This window comes from Anser cygnoides, chromosome 8 (assembly GCF_040182565.1).
Source record: "Anser cygnoides isolate HZ-2024a breed goose chromosome 8, Taihu_goose_T2T_genome, whole genome shotgun sequence".
Lineage (NCBI taxonomy): Eukaryota > Metazoa > Chordata > Aves > Anseriformes > Anatidae > Anser > Anser cygnoides.
In genome coordinates this window covers 18,890,159-18,912,476 of record NC_089880.1, presented here as the reverse complement: position 1 = coordinate 18,912,476, position 22,318 = coordinate 18,890,159, and the positions used below count along the sequence as shown (strand labels likewise).

General features: G+C 39.8%; 2 protein-coding genes across 2 annotated transcripts; one reads left to right on the top strand and one right to left on the bottom strand.

Annotated features, from left to right (window-relative positions):
• Positions 1–11,763: 11,763 nt before the first annotated feature.
• Positions 11,764–17,658, top strand: RPF1 (ribosome production factor 1 homolog). Its single transcript, XM_048059082.2, has 9 exons — positions 11,764–11,986; positions 12,060–12,116; positions 12,875–12,955; positions 13,348–13,443; positions 14,336–14,489; positions 15,096–15,178; positions 16,046–16,227; positions 16,309–16,435; positions 17,232–17,658. Exons 1-9 carry the CDS (start codon positions 11,801–11,803, stop codon positions 17,271–17,273), a joined length of 1,008 nt encoding a protein of 335 aa, XP_047915039.2. The 5' UTR covers positions 11,764–11,800; the 3' UTR covers positions 17,274–17,658.
• Positions 17,659–18,557: 899 nt separating this feature from the next.
• GNG5 (G protein subunit gamma 5) lies at positions 18,558–22,292 on the bottom strand. Its single transcript, XM_067001197.1, has 3 exons — positions 22,126–22,292; positions 20,969–21,124; positions 18,558–18,801 (listed from the first exon to the last, which is right to left on the bottom strand). The coding sequence occupies exons 1-2, from the start codon at positions 22,204–22,206 to the stop codon at positions 20,999–21,001; spliced, it is 207 nt and encodes a 68-aa protein (XP_066857298.1). The 5' UTR covers positions 22,207–22,292; the 3' UTR covers positions 18,558–18,801; positions 20,969–20,998.
• Between the last annotated feature and the right edge of the window lie 26 nt (positions 22,293–22,318).

Genomic DNA, 22,318 nt, shown 5'->3' with positions numbered 1-22,318 from the left:
GATTTGCCCTATGTATGGCTATCCTTTACAACTGTCTCTAATCACTCACTGGACAGTCCTTCATTTAGTGTGCAAGATCTTCAGCATACTCAGATAATGGGTAGGGGAGTTTTGCTGGATTTTAATCCTTTTTATTAAGTGTATAGTCTTGTGGTACTATTTATTGCCCATTAGCCAGCTCATTCCCATAACCTAACTCCATCCTGGAGTTTTATATGTTTAACTCCCTGAAGTATTACGGTTCTTACATTTGGTCTAGGATACTGTAGTAGTGGTGCAAGTAAAATGTATGTTTATGGGTGGAGGGATAAAGAGTATTTACTGTTAACAGACTCAAACTGTTCATTTCCTTCCTTTTGTGGGTTCACTTCTGGTATACTATAACAAGTTCTGCTCCAAAACAAATTTTCTAAATTTAACATATTCTTAGTCACAGGATTACCTTGGCTTCATTTAAAGGCTTTACGTAGTAGCAAAGCTTTCTTAAATCCTACTGAAATGATTTTCACCCTAAGTACGTAGTTTGGTTTCTGCCAGGCAGTCCCCTGCTAGTACTATGATGTAATGTTTTTTCCAAATCCCTGTGGGTGGAAGCTTGGTTTGAGAACACACTGGGATGTACAGTAGCATTGACATTTATGTCATAATTGCTAAAAAGTTCTTGGAAATGTGAGCAGTATTTAAAGGACAGATGGTTCAGGAAGGCAATAAGAGATTAACTGGCACCAAAATGTGGGATAACAAAAGAAGTAAAGAGGGTTGTCTACTGCAGCTTGCTTTTGGAAAGAAGACAAATGGGAACAATTCATGCATGCAAACACGAAGGGGATAGCACTTTTCAAAGAGTTTTGAACTGCACAGAGCAGTGGAGCGCCTGCCTCTTCCTAAGGCAGGATCATACCTAGGGAAACAACTGGTGGGTGAGGGTACCAGATTAACATCTTGCCTGAAACAACAGCATTATCTTGTTTCATCTCTGCCAGCAGGCATAATGAAATTAAAGATCCTGAGCCCAAAGGAAAGCAAATCATTGCTCCCAAGACGAGATGGACTGCTTCCTCATGAGGAGCTGTTAAGGACAAGCTCCTCTCCATGCAAAGCTGGACAGGTGCACAGAGAAACAACAGCATAGCCAGTGGACGCAGCGATGTTCATCCTCATCAGGGTGGCAGTCAGTTCCCAGGACTACCAAGCAAAATACAGCTCAATGAACAAGTGAGAAGAAAATTGTAAATATCAGCCTCAACCTGGATAAAAGTGCAGGCTGTAAAATTATATATTTAGCTGTAAACAAATCCAGGAGAATGATGTGCTAAAAATCCTCAACAGAGATCTGTGAAGAGATTACAATCACCTGAGCACTTTATTCTACTTCAGTTTTTAAAAAAGTGGAACAGAACTTGGGCTTGATAAACAACTTGTGTGCAGGATCAAGAGCAGCTTTGTTGGGACCACCAGCAACACCATCACTCCATCTTCCAATGACTGTGGTTGGCATCATATCAACAATATCAACCCTGCAGGTTGTGTAACAGCATAATGATACAAGCCTTAGGGATGAAGGTGGAGGTGCTGGTAGGATGACAAAGTCCCACCACCCACATGCAGAAGAAATAATTGAGATTAGGTGAGGCTGCAGTCAGACATGAAAGATTAAATATACTGTTTATTAACAGTCAAAAGGACCAATTAAACTAAGTTTATATAAACTATTTAAATAGATTTAAAAGCCTGAAGTGACTTCCGTGATCTTCTAGTCTGATTTCCTGTACAATGGAGAGTAGATTGTCCCAAACTAGCTCCTCAATGTATCATTTTAAGGAGGAAACATCACGTCTTGATATAAATATGAACAAAAAGGCTACCATAATGCTGGGTAACCCACTCAATAGCTAGTTACGGTTAATTATATATTAAGATTGCAGCTCTTGGATCTTTGTCTCCTAGAGCAAAGCCATGCATTTTTAAAGGCATATTCACTGCATAGAATGGTACATGAAGGGCCCTCATTTGCCTTCTCTTTGAAGGGATAAATAGGTGGAAATCCTTGAGCCCCACATTAGAAGGAGAGTGTCCTAATCCTTTAATCATATTTCATGTCTATCCTATGAAATCCCTGATTTTTCATTTCTCTTTTCAAGTTTAGAACACAAAACCCACGTACAACATTCCCACGTGCTTTTCATCAGTGCCAGATACAGAGGAAGTATAAACCTCCCCCCTGTTTCTCAATATTTTCTTGCTTGGGCAATCAGGAGTTAGATTTTCTGTTTTAGTCACCGTATCAGAGAAATAGCTGCTGTAGTCCATTACAGACTCGAACTCCCTTTCAGTGACTGCTTCCTAGGAGAGCACTCTGTGCAAGATTTGCTGGGCCCTTGTCCTTCTTTCTAGAATATGTTATGCTTATTTATCCCAGTAAAGCAAAAATGCTTTCACATTAATTTTGTAGAAGAAAAAGGCACAAAGGCGGTTATGCATGAAGTATTTGTGAAGAAGAGCAGGATGGGACTCTTCAGTCCCATACTGGCACTAGCAGTGTGCATTGACATTTGAAGTTGAATTGCAGAAGTCAATTCAGAGGCAATGCAGAGGCATTGTCAGCCGAGGGTTATGATCCTGGTATCAGACTGAATGCTGTCATTACTTTTCAGGTGCATTTAAAACAGATCTTATTCTGCTGGTGAAATAAAATAATAGGGCTCAAGTATGAAGCCTAACCTTCTATCAAAGGTAACCATGTTGTATCTTCTCTTTCATTAATAATCACACTCAAGAAATATAAGTACAGCCATTCGATTTTCCCAAGCAGGATGAAAATACAGTTGAATTGGGATTATAGACAAAGGAAAATATTATCTTAGCTAATTCATCATTGTCATCTTGTACAGTAACTTTTACTGAAATGGTGGTTTTGATTCTGTCCACTGTCTCCAGTCTGAACAGCGATGGTCCTCCGCATCAGTCTGTGAGTGTCAGGTAGAGCACCAAACTTGCTGAACCACGTAGACTAAGCAACAGAGCAATTGTCATGCAAGGTCTAATTTAAGACCAGATTTCATTATGAGTTTCATTTCTTCATTCAGCCAAATCCTGTGCATCAGATAGGATTGGATCCGACAAGTTTCTGTTGTAAAATGCTATAAAACAGGCTGAAATCTAGGCCAGAGCTAGGGATAGATCTTGGGAAGCTCTCAGGATTTCCTGGAGGGCAAGGTGTGGCTCTGTACGTGGGAGGTAAACGCCAGTGATTTTCTGTTACTAGTAATTACGTGCAGCTTGAGTTTCATTAATAGGAGCTACATATGCATACTGGGGGGAAAAAAAAAAAAAAAGTTTATCTGACATGGTTTATTACATGTTGCCAGCTAAATGTCTTACAATGTTCATTACCTTTGTTATTTTGTGATTAGCACTTATAAATGCCCAAAAACACGTTCATATTTTACCAACACATAAGAAAAAAAGTTCTGCCACAGAAGAGTTTATAATCTGAAAGAGAAGAATATCTCCTGATGCATCTCCAAATTATACCGCCAATCTAATAGTTTGGAACTGCTTCTCCTTGCATTACTGTTTGTTTTTACTAGCCTTAGTCATTTTGCTTTTGACAGCCACCTTGTTTACAATTACTACCAAATACAGAAATACACCTTCCAGAGAGTTATCCTGAGGTGAACAACCAACATGGAAATATCAGTCTTAAAAGATTTCATAAACGGATAAAGAAAAGAAGCAGAATTGTATTACGAGAAAGGGGCTGGGTAGCCTTAAAAGAGTTGCTAGATGCTAGATTGAGTGAATATTTTGAGCGTTTGAGTGAATATTCTCTGAAATTGGGCAATAAAAACAGAAAAGAAAAAAAAAATGTAATCTAGCTAGAAATGTCTTTTAGCCTGATTTATTTAAAAATCCATTCATTGCAGTCTCCAATCAGGTACTATTTGAATATTATGGCAGACATTCTAAAATTTTTTTTAAAGTTTTAAAAATTGTTTTTTTTTTTCTCCGTTCTGATGTTTCATAGCATCACGGGGTTTTAGGCCAGAAGAAAGCACTGATTCTCCCGTCTGACCTTTTGCACACTACGGGTGATAGAGTTAACTCAAGTGATTTCTGCATAATTTCTGCGGGAGCTAGAACACTTCCTTTGGAAAAAATCCACCATCTCAATTTAAAGACTTAAGGTGACAAGCAATACTTCACAAGCGGTTTTTAATCCAAGAATATCTCATCTCAGCTTTCAAGCACTACATCTTTTAAAAGGTTCATCTGCTAACTGAAGATTACTATGATGACAATTATTCTCTTTACTGATGTAATTCCAGGTTAATTAGCTCTTCTGTGATTCATTGATGGGCTAAAGATACTATGTTTTTTAAATCTCTTCTGTAAGGAGGGTTTCTAGATCCCAAGTCAACCAAGTCATTCAGGTCTTTAACCACTTCCAGTTTGCCGGCTTTAGCACAGATACCAGACCAAGACGTGGTGCATCACCACCAGAATTCCTGCCGCTGTCGTGTGCTCCCCATGTTTTTACACCCAACGACTGCATTTCTGTGTGCTCTTAAATGCTTTTATGTAGTGCTACTTTTCATATTGCAGTCCTCCACCAGATATCTGATCAACGTATTTCTTTCCTAGAAATATTAGCTTGCATTTAACTATATCAGCTTGCACATTGTTCAAGTCAGCTCATCTGACCTAATATTCTGGTAACGCTGAGGAATCAATCCTTATTATATATCACTTCACAATTTCTGTTTCTTACCCAATAATTTTTTCAACTAACTAATATGTGTTACTGGTCATTTATAAATACTTCTGACTTATTAATAATGCCAAGTAGAAAATGCTCCTGAGTCTATTTTTTCACAATTGAAAATGTAAAGTTTCTACTAAGAGCTAAAGAGTAATATAACCAGACACTGAAATGTAGTAAAATAGAAACATAATTAAGCAGTATACTTTGTTTAATTGTTGACAAAATGTGTTGATACCATGGATGTAAGAGAGATTTACAAGGGGAAAACCAATTTCACTTGAGGTATTTTACCCTGTAACAAAACAGTCCCATTGTTTCTATGGTAACATCTACAAATCACTCTGCAGCAATTTTGAACAGGGAGAAAATTCTTATCTCTGTGTAATCTGCAAGCAGAAAAACAAACAAAACTATTTGCTGTATCCAGTTCTGTTTACTACAGAGAAAATATTACACTACAGCACAAATATGCCCTAATATAAAATAACAGGAAGTCAGTATGTAGGATGAAAACAGGAGGCAGCATATTCTGAAATATATCTGTTAGAAAGGAGTCATATTCTAATAAACTCTTTCTTCTTCAGTACGTGAAGGAATGTTTTATTAAGGTAGCCTAAGCCAGGTATAATTGCCACTAGGAGCGAGATACTAAGATTACTTCCTACAAAGAGGACCACACCCCCCCCAGAAACACAAGTTTTTCTACATACCCACAAAGTTGATGAAACATTGCCATTGCCTACCTTCCCTCTTACAGGACAAGACCATAGAAAAGGACAGTGATCTTCAGAAGGAGCAAAGTGATTTCAGCAAATATCAGGCTGAAGACAGTAGATGCTTTGATGCTTCTTCACTTCGTCACAAGTAGTTAGTGGATTAAACTTCTCAAAAAGTCTAAATGCATCAAATTACAATTTTCTGGTTTATAGGATTTGTAGTTGGGGTAATACTCCTCTTTTCTGCCTTGTACACTCAAAGCTCCAGCCAACTGGAGCTTTCTTGTCTTGTCTTGTCTTGTCTTGTCTTGTCTTTTTTTTCTTTTTTTTTCTTTCTTTTCTTTTTTCTTTTCTCTTTTCTTTTCTTTTTTCTCTTTTCTTTTCTTTTCTTTTCTTTTCTTTTCTTTTCTTTTCTTTTCTTTTCTTTTCTTTTCTTTTCTTTTCTTTTCTTTTCTTTTCTTTTCTTTTCTTTTCTTTTCTTTTCTTTTCTTTTCTTTTCTTTTTTTTCTTTTCTTTTCTTTTCTTTTCTTTTCTTTTCTTTTCTTTTCTTTTCTCTTTTCTTTTCTTTTCTTTTTCTTTTCTTTTCTTTTCTTTTCTTTTCTTTTCTTTTCTTTTCTTTCTTTCCTTTCCTTTCCTTTCCTTTCCTTTCCTTTCCTTTCCTTTCCTTTCCTTTCCTTTCCTTTCCTTTCCTTTCCTTTCCTTTCCTTTCCTTTCCTTTCCTTTCCTTTTTTTTCTTTTCTTTTTTTTTTTTTCTCTTCTCTTCTCTTCTCTTCTCTTCTCTTCTCTTCTCTTCTCTTCTCTTCTCTTCTCTTCTCTTCTCTTCTCTTCTCTTCTCTTCTCTTCTCTTCTCTTCTCTTCTCTTCTCTTCTCTTCTCTTCTCTTCTCTTCTCTTCTCTTCTCTTCCCTTCCCTTCCCTTCCCTTCCCTTCCCTTCCCTTCCCTTCCCTTCCCTTCCCTTCCCTTCCCTTCCCTTCCCTTCCCTTCCCTTCCCTTCCCTTCCCTTCCCTTCCCTTCCCTTCCCTTCCCTTCCCTTCCCCCTTTTTTTTCATTTTCTAGTAGTTTTAATCTACTAAGTATACTAACTAAACAGAAGTGCTGATAGATTTGTATTAAATCAAACACCCATTTTTCTTTGGGAAGATCTGCCCAGATTAAGATAATGGACAGCTATACCATCTTGATAGGTCCTGTGGGAAGGAATTATTTTTATGTCTGTTACAGCTGCATGTTTAAGATTGTGTTGAAATACATACATAAAGCATCTTTTAAGTCTTTTTTTTTTTTAACTCTAATGAGCTTTAAAGTTGGACACAGATACAGCAGACAATAGTTTTCATAATTTTAAATGATACATTTGCAAGACTTTTGCAAGAATACCACATAAAATACTCTATTTTTAAAGACTCTCCTTTGCTTCATTAAGTTTTGCTGTCTCAGACTTCCAAACATTTGACATCTTTCATCCTTTCTCACACGCACATGCCTACATATTCTGCGATGTTGGATGACCATTGAAATGCATAATTAATCACTTCTCTTCACACGGTATAGCAAGAAGGTTACAGTAGCCTGAATTGCTGCAACTTCGAGAAGAGCAAGAAGGACGATCCAGGGAACCACAGGTCTGTCAGCCTTACCTCCGTCCCTAGATTGACTGTGGACCAAATACGCCTGGAAGCCATTTCCAAGCACTTGCAGGACACAAAGGTGGCTGGGAACAGCCAGTGTAATGTGCCTTTACCAAGGACAAACATTTGATGAGAAGATTGGCTCAGCAGAAAAGGAAAGAGCAGTGGATGCTGTTTACCTTGACTTTAGGGAGGCATTCAACATTGTCTCCCACAACGTCTTTGTAGTCAAAGAGGTAAAATATGGAGTGGGCCGTAGGGTGCGTTGCGTAGTTGGCTGGGCTCTTGGGTACAACAGATGGTGATCAGCAGTGCAAGGTCCACCAAAAAGGTGACTGGTTCTAGTGGTATTTGTCAGAGACCCATACAGGGGTCCAAATTGTTAATGTCCTCATTAATAACCTAGCCAGTGCACTCTCAGCAAGTTCTTGTAATACCTATTTGAGGGGTGGTGGTGGTATCATAAAATCTGGAACATCAAGCTGCTATTCAAAGGGGCCTTTCCTTTTTTACCATTGTTTTCTTATACCAAGGGTTTTTTTACACAAAAGTTGTAAAAAAACAGGAAGACTAAAGAAACTCTCAAAAGCTACGGCATTACAGAATGAAAATTGACCAAGAAGCTTTCACGTGGTCTTCTTACACACCGATAGGAGTATAACACAGACTTTAATTTTAGGGACAGACACAAAGCCTACATTCCTCATTTACTGAGTCCTGAACTTGAGCCTTCTGGAATCTGATAGCTAGAATGATCCTGAACATGGTGAAGTTAACTGTGAAACTAATTGAACATAGTTGTAATTTGAATGTATGATGCTAGGTATTCTCAAAATATCCAGCTTTGTGTGTCTCACATTGGGCATTCTGAATTCATAGATACAGAAGATAAATTTTCTTTTGGCCAATTTGTTTCATTTTTCCATTTGTATAACAGCTAATACCTTCTTCCCCAAATGCCCATCCCAGATCCTGTAAAGAAAAGTAACCCAGAAAAGCACATGAAAATAATTAATTTCTGTGTTATGGGATTAGTACAGGTATTTGGACCACATAATAAGATCTAGTGTTCATCCTGAAACGTTAAATAATACCTGACTTCACCGAGCATGATCCCCATTTATCCATTAGAGAGATTGCCCTGGGTGATTGAAAATGGTGAAATTAAAGACTGTAAACAAGATCTACTAAGGAATGCAAGCCTGTAAGTCCCAAACAGATGATCCTGAAAACTACCCATGCAGTTCCAGCACAGGCACCTTGTAATTTTACTTTGCTTCCCTACGTAATGTTCCCCTACAGAAACAGCTCTGGGTATGCCCTAGTCCGGGAACAGTCTGGAAGGAACTAAGCAGCTGAACATTTATTTAATGCTTATGCACAGTTGGATGAACAAGAGGCTTTCTACAGCAGAGGTTCTTGGTACCATGTAACAAACATCACAAGCCTAGGCTCTCTACAAAATACAATCCAGGCTTTCTCTCAAAAAGTGATGGTATTGATGCCCATCTCCCATGTGACAGCACTGCAGCAATAGCTTGAATTGGAAGAATGAAGAAAGTTCTCAGCCCTGTAAAACCTGAGGGCTTGTGGTTTCATATTTCCATTGAAAATAAGGATGTGATTCTCAATCTCCAGAGGCTGGAAAGTCCTGTCTCCTATATCATATGTGAATACTTTGACTTCTGAACTACCAGTTAAAGAAAACTACTGTCTCTAGCTTTGCTATACGGCCAGCAGGCAGAGGCTGCAAGCAGGAGTGTGAAGAATGTCTCGTTTGAGGGGCCTGGTACGGCTCAACATGATCAAAGCTCCTGTACTAACTGCTCTGCAGTCTGAAGGCTGAGGTGCTTAAAGGCCTAACAAACAAACGAAAAAAAAAAACAGACCTTTGGGGTACAACTACGTTAGCCACACGGCACCATGAGGGCATGGGAGAACTTGCTTTAAATGAGCAAGAATGAGAAGAGCACAGTCGCGTAGTTCAGCAATCTGCTCCTGCCAGTTAGCCCTCTGGGTAGCTGAAGAGGACGCCTGCCACCGCAGTACGCAACCAGCCGCACCGCAAGGCCCAGCGAGTAGTTCCACTTCGCACCGCCTTGTTCCGCCTCAGTTTGTTAGCCTCCCTGCCTCAGCTTGGCTACCTGTACATAGCACTAACTTTGTTTAGATAGATTCTTCACCACCAATGGAAATCTCAGGTTTTGCAGAAGGTTTTATGAGCCCTAAGTGTAGGCCTCAGCAAAGCCGGCCCTTGAGGGAACCTTGAACCACCTCACAGCTTATGGGTGCTTTGCGGTGACCCCACGTTCCTTGTTTCCCCTCTCCCAGCCAGGTCTAGATCCATGACAATACAATTTCCAAATGTGTAACCCTGGAGAATTTTGTCCTGGGGGGAAAACCAGTCACTCCTCCCTTAACCTCAACTGCTTTGCCCTATTAATGAGGTAACATAAATATAGTCAAAATGAATCAATTTTAAAAACATATTAAACAGCTTTTTATTTTCCAGGTAAAACAACAACAACTAGAACATTTTTTATGAAGAAAGAAAGAAACCTGTAGTCTGTGTCACATAGACAACCATTTGGTTTGGAGCACTGCATTTTCTGGGGCATTTTTTTCAGTATAGTGAATCTTGAAGACATCCTGTCTACCTTGAGGTAATGAAATTAAGAAAAAGAAAACAAAAACCAATACAAAACAAAACAATGCTTCCACTGCTGCAACTCAGTCAGTGGTAGTTTACAGAAAGGTTTCCTCCAAAATTCCTTAGTGCTGACATGGAATAAATGTTTCCCTTCATTACTTTCCAGTGGAGAACTTACGTGCTGGTTTACACAAACCAAAGCTACTGGTGCTTTCTTGGTTAAACTGTTATTATTTTACATAGAATTCATAGCTAAATAAGCAAAAGACCCTGCGACCCGCAGTGTCTCTATGAAGAAATTAAATCAATAATATGCATGCATTTATTAGTTAGGCCTTCGACTGAAGTTATAATTGTACCTTTTTAGTGATCTTACTTTTACCAGATCCAAAGTATGTCTCTGGTGTCTTTTTATGGTCCCTCCTCTGCCTTAGTAAGTTTTTGTATTATTGTGTATCATTATTTTGTTCCTGTGAGTCCTTGGAAGAAAAGCCTATGAATAATATTAGGAAGTTGTCTCCCTTCTTGTTGAGAAAAATATGTTTGGTTTTTTTTTTCACAAATATGCACTCACTGAGCTTCACGCAATCATGCCATCCATACGTGTTTGCAGTGATTCCAAGTGAATCTGAAACTACAAATAACTCAGAATTCCCTAAAAGCTCTAATAACAGCAGTGAATAAAATCTCTACTAATGACTTCTAGAGATACACTTGCAATATCTAATATTTGAATCAGCTGGTAAGATAAAATTACAGAAAGTCCTTAGTCAACATAGTCCCAACTAAATTCCCCAAACCTTAATTACCATGGAAACTACTTATCCTTAAGGCTCTATGGATAGCTGAAATATTTTCTCTTGACAAAAACGGGAGTGAGGCCAGAAAAATATGGGACTGTGTGTAATGAGGCCTCTGATCGTTCATTTACTTCTGTGTTAATTAGATATAACCTCAATGAAGCAAATCAAGTTACACAGTTTAATTAGTTTACAGGACAGGAGAAGCAGATTTGAGATGTTGTCTCATTCATCTTTTTTTCTAGATCTTCTTCCATTAGCTTCATGCATTTATGTTAACACATTTCTTTTTCAGTTTTTCTAGTAAAAGAAACCTAGTAGTGCAAAATATTATTTGTAAATAAAATTAGTGGACATATTCCAAGTTTTGAGACAATTCTGGAGACAAATGAAACTAATCCATTCCACCGAGGTGCTGAGTTTAAGCTGGAAAATTAGGTCAGGAACAGAAATCCTCATTTCCTGTTTTACGTATGTTAAATCTCTAATTACTTGTAGGGGTTCTCATTTCAAGAAAATGCTTTAAGAGCTTTTAATGGACTAAAAGTAATTTGCAGTGAAGTTATGATAAAAAACCCTGGCACATGTTACACAGGGAAGTTGTGGATGCCCCTTCATTTTAAGTTTGAAGTTGAGTTGGACAGGGCTTTGGGCAACCTGATCTCAGGAAAGAAGTCCCTGCACATAGCAAGGGGTTGCACTACGTGATCTTTAAGGATCCTTCCAACCCAAGCTGTTCTGTGATTCTATGACAAAACCCCATGGCAGCTTCCAAGCAGATGCTTGCCATGAGTTAATTCATTCCTGCTCTGTGAGCAAACGCCTGAAACGTGTGCATGCGGTAGAGCACTGCAGGCTCAGGATATTAGTATCACGTATGTAGACCCGCCAGTGCGTCGTGTTTGTTGAAGGCTTCCCATTTCCATGTTGTTAAGCCTGATTATAAGGTGCGCTGCGGTACTCATTTGTATTAAACACCTCTCATCGCAGGGTTTCTTCCCTGCTGAGCACTGAGCTGGGCCGTTCTGCAGACACCCCAAGTGAAACAAAAGGCCATGCCCGCGCCGGGCAGCCCGGGCCCGGTGCCCGCCTCCAGCCCCGCACAGCCGCCGACCCCTGCCAGCAGCTCCCGGGGTCGCAGCGAGACCGCGCGCCCCCTCCCCGCCGCGCACGCGCCCCCCGAGCCCCGCCCGCCGGGCGGCCGCGCAGGCGCAGAGCGCGGGGTCCCGGCGGCGAGGCAAGATGGCGGCGGGCGGGCAGGGGCCGGGTGTCGGTAACATGGCGGCCGCCGGGGCAGGCCCGGAGCGCGGTGCGGAGCCGCCGGCCCCGGAGCGCGTCCTCTTCCCGCCGACGTTCAGCGTGTCCGAGATCAAGAACAAGCAGCGGCGGCACTTCATGTTCGTCCGCTGGAAGCAGCAGCAGAGGAAGGTGGGGCAGGCGGGCGGGAGGGGAGGGCGGGCAGGGAGGCTCGGGCCGCGCTAACGCCGCTGTGCCCCCGCAGGAGAAGCTGGCCCTCAGGAAGAAGCGGAGGAAGGAGCGAGAAGCCCTCGGTGACAAGGTGAGGGCTGTGGCTGCGGTGAGGGGCTGGGGGGAGCGAGCTGAGGTGCTGCCCGGCCGTCTCCCGTCCCGTCCAAGCCTCTCGGTGTGGGTTTTCAGGCATCGTGTAGGTATAGCTAGGAATTACACTCTCATAAGCAATACTCTTATAAACCAGAGCAACCAATCTGCCCAGCCCCTGCCCAGACCAGTCGTCTACTTTTTTCAGCCTTGGACAAGGGTTTGGCATCTCTTCCTAAACTACTTCTCAAGCATAATGACAGCTTAAACAAGTTATGAGGTCCTGTATTATCATAATTTGACAATAGTAAACGGGGCAAATAACGTATCCTATTTGTCGTTAAACTGTAGGTGTTAAGGATATAATGTGTTGCTGTTGGAAGTGGATCTTTTTTTCTTCCACAGTACAAAAGATAGACACATCTCTCACATTTTATTTTATTTTATTTGCTTTGGAATTGTGTTTCATTCATTACAGTTGAATTAAGCAGTGTTGCTGTTCTAGTGGTGCTTTTCCTCCATGTGATGATCTCCCTCCATGTGATGCTCTCAGGCATTCCAATACTTAGGCGTATTTTTAATCAAGATGATGTTGCTAGTGATGCTTATTGATGTTGTAACTTATTTTCTTAAAAGTTGGCGCAAAATAAAAAATACTTGTAATTCCATGTAAAAAACAATCCCATGGTAGTATGGTTTATGCATAGCACTTTAAAGCTACATGAATGTGTTACATTAATAAACCTACATTTATTTCAGGCACCTCCAAAAGCTGTTCCAAAGACTATTGAAAATCAGAGAGTTTATGATGAGACAACTGTAGATCCCAATGATGAAGAGGTAACTGCTTAATTTTTGCATATGCATTTTTTTTCCAAAGAAGCAAGTTAAAATGCATTGATAAAATTTATTGTTCTTTATTCTCCTGCTAAGGTGTTAATGGATTACTTTTCACATGATGGGTTCACTAGGAGGTGATGTCCTTCTTTTATTATCTCCATTAGATAATCGCCTTTTGCACTACTGCTATTGTTAGCAAAACCTGTCAACTTCTGTTACACTAGACTCTTCTAAATGTAATAACCATGTTTTGCGATGATTAGTTACAGGATAATCTTGTGAATTTGGATTTTTCCTATTAAATTCAGTTTCATCAAAAGTTAGGTCAGATTGAACAATTGTTCTTCAGTTATTTCATAAATGGTAGATTTACAAGACTGCTGTTCTTTCAGGTTGCATTTGACGAAGCAACTGATGAATTTGCACCATACTTCAACAGACAGACAGTTCCCAAGATTCTTATTACAACGTCAGACAGACCTCGTGGGGTTTGTATGCTTTACTTGGAGCGTTCTGGCCAATGAATTGGTTATAAATACTGTGATTGGTCAACTACATTTTTGGTATAGAAATTACTTTAAAAAACTCTTTGTAGGCTCTATGTAGAGACAAGGAAAACTTGATGACCAGGAGATACCTTAATGCTAAATTGTTAGATTCTTTTTGGTCACCAGTGCCATGCTTTTGGTTCTAGCACTGTTCAAGATGGGTGTAATTTAACAGGGAAGATCAAATTTTTTGTCTCCCGACTATGGTATGATGTATAAGCCCATGATGACTCCATACAATCTTATATAGAAAAACAACCAAACTGAAAACTATAGCTTCCATGCGTTTGTTTTTTCTGTTTAATTTAGTGACTCTCAAGAACCTTTGTGTGTATGCAGTCTATTAGTTTCTTTAGCACTGATTGTTTCCTTCATTAAAAAAAAACCTTACGTTTATGTTTTTGTATGCAGATGATGTGCATTAGGTGCATCTCCTAATTAGGGAGATTTCTGACACTTGTGAAAACTTGTAAAAGAAGTGGTTTTAAAAATTGGAGGCAGTACACCTCAAGTAGTTTCTCTAGAAACTTGAGCATAACCCATGGGGGTTATGCTTTCATAATTCTCCTGCTTTACTGTGGTTGAGAAGAAAATAATACATTCCAAAAAGTAAGTCCCTCATGTGCTGCAGCCTTGAGTACAAATAAATTTTCCAGTGACTTTCCAGTGACAGAAATAACTTGGTAGTTTATCTTCAAATGGTTTATTATTTCTAGTATCCCTATAAGCATCAAGGAGGGGAGGGCAGTCAGAATAAACAATCCTCCATCTCCCCTGGTATTTGAATTTGGCATTGTATTGACCACATTGCAATTTAACTCATCTTTTACAGAGAACAGTGAGATTCTGTGAACAGTTGTCTACGGTTATACCTAACTCGCATGTCTACTATCGAAGAGGATTGGCTTTGAAAAGGATTATTCCACAGTGTATTGCGAGGGACTTCACAGATTTAATCGTCATTAATGAAGATCGTAAAATACCAAGTATCCTTTGTGTAAATACTAAGATACAGTAATAGCTCTACAGTAATAGCTCTAGGCCTGCTAGGAGAAAAACTTTTTCATTAGTGTATGTCTAAGATCTACTTTTTTCTGGATTTTTGCTTCACTGTGCAGCTTACAGGGTAACTGCAGAGTTAAAAATCACTGTGTCAACTTAATATCTGATATCTGATGTATAACTTAATATCTGAGTATCTGATGGCTAATGGAACTTCAGATTATTAAAGTGCTTTTTGTTTTAGTTTGTAGTGTATGGATAAATGTTACTGTTTCAGTAAACTTAACTTTTTTTTTTAATAATTTTCCTTTTTGATTAGAAAGTTTAGTTTTGCTGACTTGATAAATAATTACTGAGAAGCTAATAGAAGACAACTCTGGTTAGCTTTTGAAACAGAACTTAATGTCCATGTGTCAGAACCCTAGCTAACTAGTTAATGAATGTATTTTGGAAAACATAATGAAACCTTGTTAATGTGGCATAGCTAATGGATATAATATTCTAATGTCACGTTGTGTTTTACAGAACACGTTCCTCTGTAAACTGTGTGTCAAATTTTACCAACTTTTTTTTCTTAACTCTGTGAACAGATGGTCTTGTTTTAAGTCACTTGCCTGATGGTCCAACTGCTCATTTTAAAATGAGTAGCGTCCGCTTGCGTAAAGAAATAAAGGTGAGGCTCTAAAAAAAAAAAATAAATAGAGTCTAAATATGTTGAGTCTACTTGCACTGTCCAAATTGCAATTTTCGTAAGGTTTAGTTGATCTTGAAAAGTTGCTTTTTCATAAGCTAACAGGAGGCCAAGGACCAGTATATTCTACTTTTGTAAGCAGCTTACTTCAAATTTCATAGTTATGTGCTGAATTTAGCTGTTTACCAATTATTTTTATAGTCATACCAGTAAATACCAGGGAAAGCATATGCCCAGTGTAAATACAAGATAGGATACATATATCAAAGTAAGTGGTATGCAAGATTTCAATAGATGCAGTTCCTAGTCTTGAATAAATCCTAGTTTTTCTTATTCTTACAGCCCTGTCACCTCTTCTGAAGTAAGTATTGCTTACTTAACTCAAAATAACTTGCAGGAAAGTGTTTCTTTTCCTCCTTTTTTGAATTAAGTACTTTTTAAATTTAATCTTTTTATTAAGGACTGCCCAAATACTGCTAGTTGGTATGTACAGAGGATTTCAGCATCCTGTTACAGGTAGGTAGTCTATAGGTAGTCCTCTTACAGACTGATTCTTTTCTGTAGCGGGTGCAGTCAGGAGTCAAAATTGGCGCAGGAGAGAGGAAATACAAAATTATTTTTTGTGCTTTTTCTTTAAATTTTTAGTGTTAAACCAGAGATCCTGATGTTACCACTATCTGCTTTACTTACATACGAAGATATACAAATTGTTTCAAGAAACAATTAGGCATGTTATCAGGCCCTGCTTGTCTTCACCCTATTTTATTTCAAACTTTTATTTGATAATGTATTGAAATAATTTTGCATACGATGTATTATTTGCATTCTAATCTATTACTGTCTTTCCAGCGAAAAGGGAAGCAGCCCACAGAACATGTACCTGAAGTAATCCTGAATAATTTTACAACACGACTTGGCCATTCTGTTGGTCGCATGTTTGCTTCTCTCTTCCCACATGATCCTCAGTTCATTGGAAGACAAGTAGCGACGTTTCACAACCAGCGAGACTACATCTTTTTCAGATTCCACAGGTGACATTTGGCCCAAAACTCTTGAATAGGAGATAATGTTCTCATAACTTAGCACCTAATAATGCTTTTTTTTCCCTCAAGGTATATCTTCAAGAGTGAAAAGAAAGTGGGAATTCAAGAACTTGGGCCACGTTTTACATTAAAGTTGAGGTCCCTTCAAAAAGGAACCTTTGATTCCAAATTTGGAGAATATGAATGGGTTCATAAGGTATGTCTAAGTAATACTAGGCCTGCTTGGGAGGGGATAATAAATCTGACATTAAATGTAACCACAAATCTCAGCCTAAAAAAAGCAGTATGAAGTATAAATGCACTTCTCAAAACAGATTTAACATTGAGAGGTAGTTTTGACAAATATGTAAAGTAGAAGCATTCTGCTATATAGCAAGGATGGTAAGTGCCAATATGCCACGACTACTTAGTTGCAGATGTAAGTTCTTTAAAATACACAGATATAAACAAAAGTGAAAAACGTTCCTCTGGTATAAGCTATTACTGGAAGCCTAATAAGCTTGATTAAAGCCCTTTTTTGTGGAAGGTCAGTGCAAGAATTTTTATGTAAAAACAATTAAGCAATTTGTATGAACATTAATTCTTACGTTCTGTTTGGTATTAATGCTGACTTTTCCAAATCTTCAAGTAAAGTGGAAGTATTATCTAATGATAGACTTCTCCAGTCATTTTGCCTATCAACTGCAATTCCATGGTAAAAACTTACAAGAAAGTGAGTATTCGAGCTGTATCGAAGGAAAATTCCAGTATTTCTGCTGTAGTCCAAGATGTGTATAATCTTTGTTTTAAAGACACTAAGTCTACTGTCTGTAAAGACTCCTCTAAGCAACTGATCTCCAGTTTCTCTCCCTTACTAGTCCTGAAAGGCTGAGTATAGAGACTCGCCTACTCTGTGATGCATTTCACTGCCTACACTAGTGTAAATTGGAGTGGTCATCTTTGTATATCATTGCTTGAATTTGCTGGTTAATAATTTTTCTTTTAAATTTCAGCGTCGAGAAATGGACACAAGTAGAAGAAAATTTCACTTATAACAGACAGCTCTACCTGCCAGTTGTTGATGACCAGAAATGCGTCTTTGAACTGTGGATCATCTCAAACTCAAAACTAGTAATAATGATACTGAACAGCATCTGGCTACAGAAAGACAAACTGTAAACATTAAAACTTTCTACAGGAACAGTTCAAGTAGGACTGCATATTTTTTTCCTCCTATGGTTGCAACTAAATCTGACATGACAAAAAGACTGTGCCTTTTTTTCCAGTTTAGCAGGAAGATCTATGGTAATCAGCAGCCTGTAGTTTTGCTATCACTGAAGCTTTGTCATGACTGCTGATGTGCTGTAAATTAGACTTTACTATGCTGAAGAGAAAGTATTTTGTTAAAAAATATTATCAGAATAAACTATTTTTCACTTATACAGCTTTTTTTTCCTGTTATGCAGCTAAACTGAGCTGTTGCACATCTTAATCGGGTAAGAGAAATATTTAGAGATGCTAATTTACAGTATGCTGTTCTCTGACAGTGCAGTGTTAGTTCTCAAAAAATGGTCTGCATAGAGAACATTGAGAAAGATGTATGCAACGTGGGAAGTCTTAACAGTATTTCATTTCATTAACATCTTGCATAAAATAGTTACATTGCTTAAATGGGGGGGGGGGGGGGGGGGTGAGGGGCTTGACTACTACAGGTATCACTCTTTTAAGTAGTGATATCTAGAAGAAATGCATACCCAGAACACTCCATCTAAGAAATTCTGATGGGAAAGAATTCATAAAGCCAGCGTTGAGCGGGTGAGATCTCCAAACAGGGTTTTTCTCAGTAAAATCTTAATGCTTTTTTTCAGCCTTGATAGCTATGCTTGAGAGGGTATTACCTGCAGAGTGAACTTACTGTTCTGCCTTAAGTTTGCACTTTCACTAGTAGCTTAAAAGCTCCATTTTCTTTGAATTACTTTTTCTTTCCACGATGTAGCTATTGCAAGTGCTTTTTATTATTAACCTAAAGAGCCCAAAGTAAGCCATCTGCTCAATAGAATTGCTCTTTAAAGAAAATCATGGTTTTATTACTCTTTGCCTTTATTTAATGTGTATGCTGTATAGCTGAATTATTTTTTTCCTGTTCTATTATGCTTCTAAGTATAATAATGAAGCCTCATTGTTTTATAAGAATATCAACCCAAGGCAAACTTGCAGCAGCACAGAATACTTAAGACTCTGACATACTCTCTAGCTGCTGCACAGTGATGTAGTAACTTGGTGAGGTATCAATATATCTAAAAGTGAATCAACTTCTTACAGTAACGTCAACGCCAAACTAAGTCAAAACATTTTTATTTTTTGCTTGGTATATAAAACTGATTCCCTCATGAAACAGAAATATTGTAACTAGCATACAGTTCATTCGGAGAGGTAGATGGTAAGAGGTTTGACAACAGTAGCAATTTTACAGTTAGATTTGGCACATTAAAGCTAAGCTTTTGTACGGACTTCAAACCAGGCCACTCCTTGAGGCACTCTGCCCCTACAGACATCAGCAGCTAGGTAAAGATGCTAAAAGATCTGAAAAACAAAACCAAAATGAGGTAGTTAGAGATGTATGAAGCAACACTATGCCTAAGAACATGTACCTTCAAAGTATGTCATAGGCAGCTAGTTAGAAAAAAAAACACCCTTTTCCACAGCTATTTCATAGAACTGTAAATTACAAAATAAGCTTTTAAAACAATAAAGCTAGCCCCAGGGGTACAAGAAGATAAAGCTATTACAAAAGAACTGAAGTGTAGTGTCTCTTGGAAGCTAAATCTTAAGTAGTAGGGCAAAATAAGTTTTTCCCTGTCACTTGATGCCTACAGAAATAGTGAGCATCTACTTCATCTTTGAAAAGCAGGGGGAGTCTGGGTAACTAACAAATTACACTTCCTCTTCCTCTTGGTTCATCTTGTAAACACCAGGATTACAACTAAGAAATTGCCTATTTTGAGGAAGTGCTTGGACAGTGAAGGAATAAAAATTTCCATGTAGGTAGTGTAACTAAAATTGCTGTTCTAATGACTTTTGGCCCGTAACATCAGCAGAAACAAATGTTCCATTCCAGTATCTGAAAACAAGGGCTATAATTAAGAAAAATATTAAATCTGTTCTGCCCTTTGTGTGCACATGAGAACAAAGTTATTTCCTGACATCCATACTATGTGGCAAAACTCGGGGAACGGTATGTGGCAGTGATTCAACCCTAGTTTATTTGGCTTTTTATAGGACAGCAGTCCATAATACTTAATGATTTTGGCTTTCTTGAATTACTGGTTAAAGCTGAAGCAACAATACTGGAGGCACAACTCAGTCCAGGAATACTATCTAAGAATAGTTTATAAAATGCATGATAGAAACAACTTTAAAAGCTACACGAACTCTAAAACACATTTCAGTGACACTGCTGTAAATCGTTCAAGATAATGGAAGGAATGTGTAATGGATTTTTTTTTAAATCATTAAGCATAAACCTCAATATTGTTATTACTCTGCTAGCTTTACTAGCATGAGCCACCTTGTTTGTACGCAGACTATTTGGAAGCTTTTTACAGTCTGCTTGAGGGTAGTGAATAGCTGCCAAACAAGAAAGAAAAATTTTAACAACTTAATCAGATTGTGATCACCTTTCTTCAAAGCTGCCTACATAACACAGCCTAACAAACTACAGTTCTTTGGGTGATGTAGATCCACAGCAAAAACAGAATTCTTAAGGTTTAAGATTCATAATCCTTAGGAATCTCATGAGCTGTGGTCAACTGCGTATCAAATGATCTGAAAATAACGTTTACTGTCACACCCTGGTAGATGGAAGTTGAGGCAATGGGAAAGAGGGACATGATGATTTCCATGCACTTCCTATGTGCAACATATCAAATCGCTGTGACTCAGAGTCTCAGTGAGACTTCTGTGGATCAAAACCTGATCCCTCTATAAACTTCAGTCTAAAATCTGATCAGATTTTTCAAACGATGACAGATCTAGTCACTTTCACAATGCTAGCAGCAATGTTAGTGAACCTGTAAAAGTTTAGGAATGAAAATCCAAATGTGTATTCAACTGTTTCTAGTTATTTAAACTGCAGTCCTTGTTGTAGTTATGTTGTCTGAGTCATTTGAGAAGCACTTGGGCAGTGATAAAATTTTTGGACCAAACACTTTCCTTCTTGGTTTAGATGTCAGGGCGTGTTCTAGAGGGGATAGGGACCCTTCTTTGAGACCATCACTAACCTATCTTTGGAAGTGCTTTCTGAGAGTTTAAAAACTAAGTCCTAAGAACTTAAGTCCGCTTCACCTACAACAATCAGCATTCACCACATACTTCTTCAGGAAAGTAATCCTATGTGAGAAGAAGGAAATAACACCCTTAACACAGAAGGAAGTTGCAGCAGAACTTCTTTACAGTCAGGTCAGACCATATAGCAGCTCAGTAGTAGCTGGCCCCCACTACTTCTGCTACAGAAACTGGTCGAAGCTCTGCAACATTTAAGTACTACTCTCAATACCTGTGAACAGCATACATCTAGTATAGAGCTACCTCCCACAATATGGGAAGAGGGACCCAAAATGGGGATCTAGACCAATACCAGCTGCAGAAGTCAGATGACTCTTCTGAATACTTTTAACAAAGGCAGTCTTACTTAAAGCCAGCTATTTTTAATGACAGAACAAAGTTTATCAATCATAATTCAAGAACTTACCACTGAAAGATACTAAAGTAGTCCACATAATTACAAAAATGAACAAACTTTCTGGGGTCTGAATGGATTTGTACTTGATGACACTCCTGTCAGTAGGGGATCATGTTGTGCATTCTGCAGGCAGAACTGCTTCAAGTCCGCTGCGGCCTGAGAAACCTAGTCATAATAAAAGCAGGCATTAATTAGTATTCACTGAACATCCTCTTTACAGAGGATGTAACTGCATCAAAAATAAAATGCTGTTAAATGATTCGGCAATACAGCTTAAGTAGATGTTCTACAATAGTTTCACTGTGATTTTTTGTTTTGCCAGTCAATAAGTTGTGCGATATTACAGAAATAATTTGGAAAACTAATGTTAAAAATGCCTTTGTGAAGCTTGAAAGATGAGCTGTCTTGAAGATTGCTTTGTTAAATACACAAAGACCCTTATTCTAGTTGTTTTTAAATGAGGCCTGTAGTTTAAGACCCTCTACTGAATAAGCTGGCATTTTATCTTCCCTTGGAAGGCTATCTTCATGCTGAGATAATGTATGAATTTTATTTTTCATAGGCTGCACCTAACAACAGAACAGTGCAAAAACTTCCTTGCTTTTCTTTGCTGTAACTCTGAACTTGGAAGGAGCAATTACAAACTTTCAAAAGCAGCATCTCCGCTGGTATCCTGTGCGTGCGGTTTGCTCAGAGTTCCTCTGGCTCCACACGGCCCGGTCGCACCCCGAGAACGCACAACGCAGCGCACTCGGCACGCCTCGCAGCGAAGCCTCCATTTTACAGCCCCGCCGAGGCAACCTGTTGCAAACCCGGGCGGAGCAGCCCGCCCGGCCAGCGCTGCGCTGGGAGCAGCCCCTCCCCAGCGGCAGGCGATGAAGGGGGCAGCGAGGCCCCTCCACCCAGCTCGGGGCACCGCTCCGGCCGGCCCCGGGGGCCAAGGGCGGCTGCAGGAAGCCAGAGGGCCCGGCCCGAGCCCCGGGGGGGCGGCGGCGGGGGGGAGCCCCCGGGGCCGAAGCCCGGCCGCCGCCCGGGAGGGCCGGAGGGGAGCGGGCGGCCCCGGCCCCCGCCCTGCCCCGGGGACTGGGCCGCCGGGCCGGCCGCCCCCTGGAGCGCGGCGGGGCGCGGCCCCCGGGCGGTAATGGCGGCGCGGCCCCGCGCCTCACCTTGACGCGCGTCACGCTGGCCTCCAGGCGCAGCTGCTGCACCACCTTCTTCATGGCCGCCACGTTGGAGGAGCCCGACATGGTGGCGGCGGCGGCGGCACACCCAGCACCAACTTTCCGGCGCGTCCCAAACTCCTGCCCCGCAGCGCCTGCGCGACCGGGGCCGCCGGCAGCCGCGGGGGGCGCTGCGGGG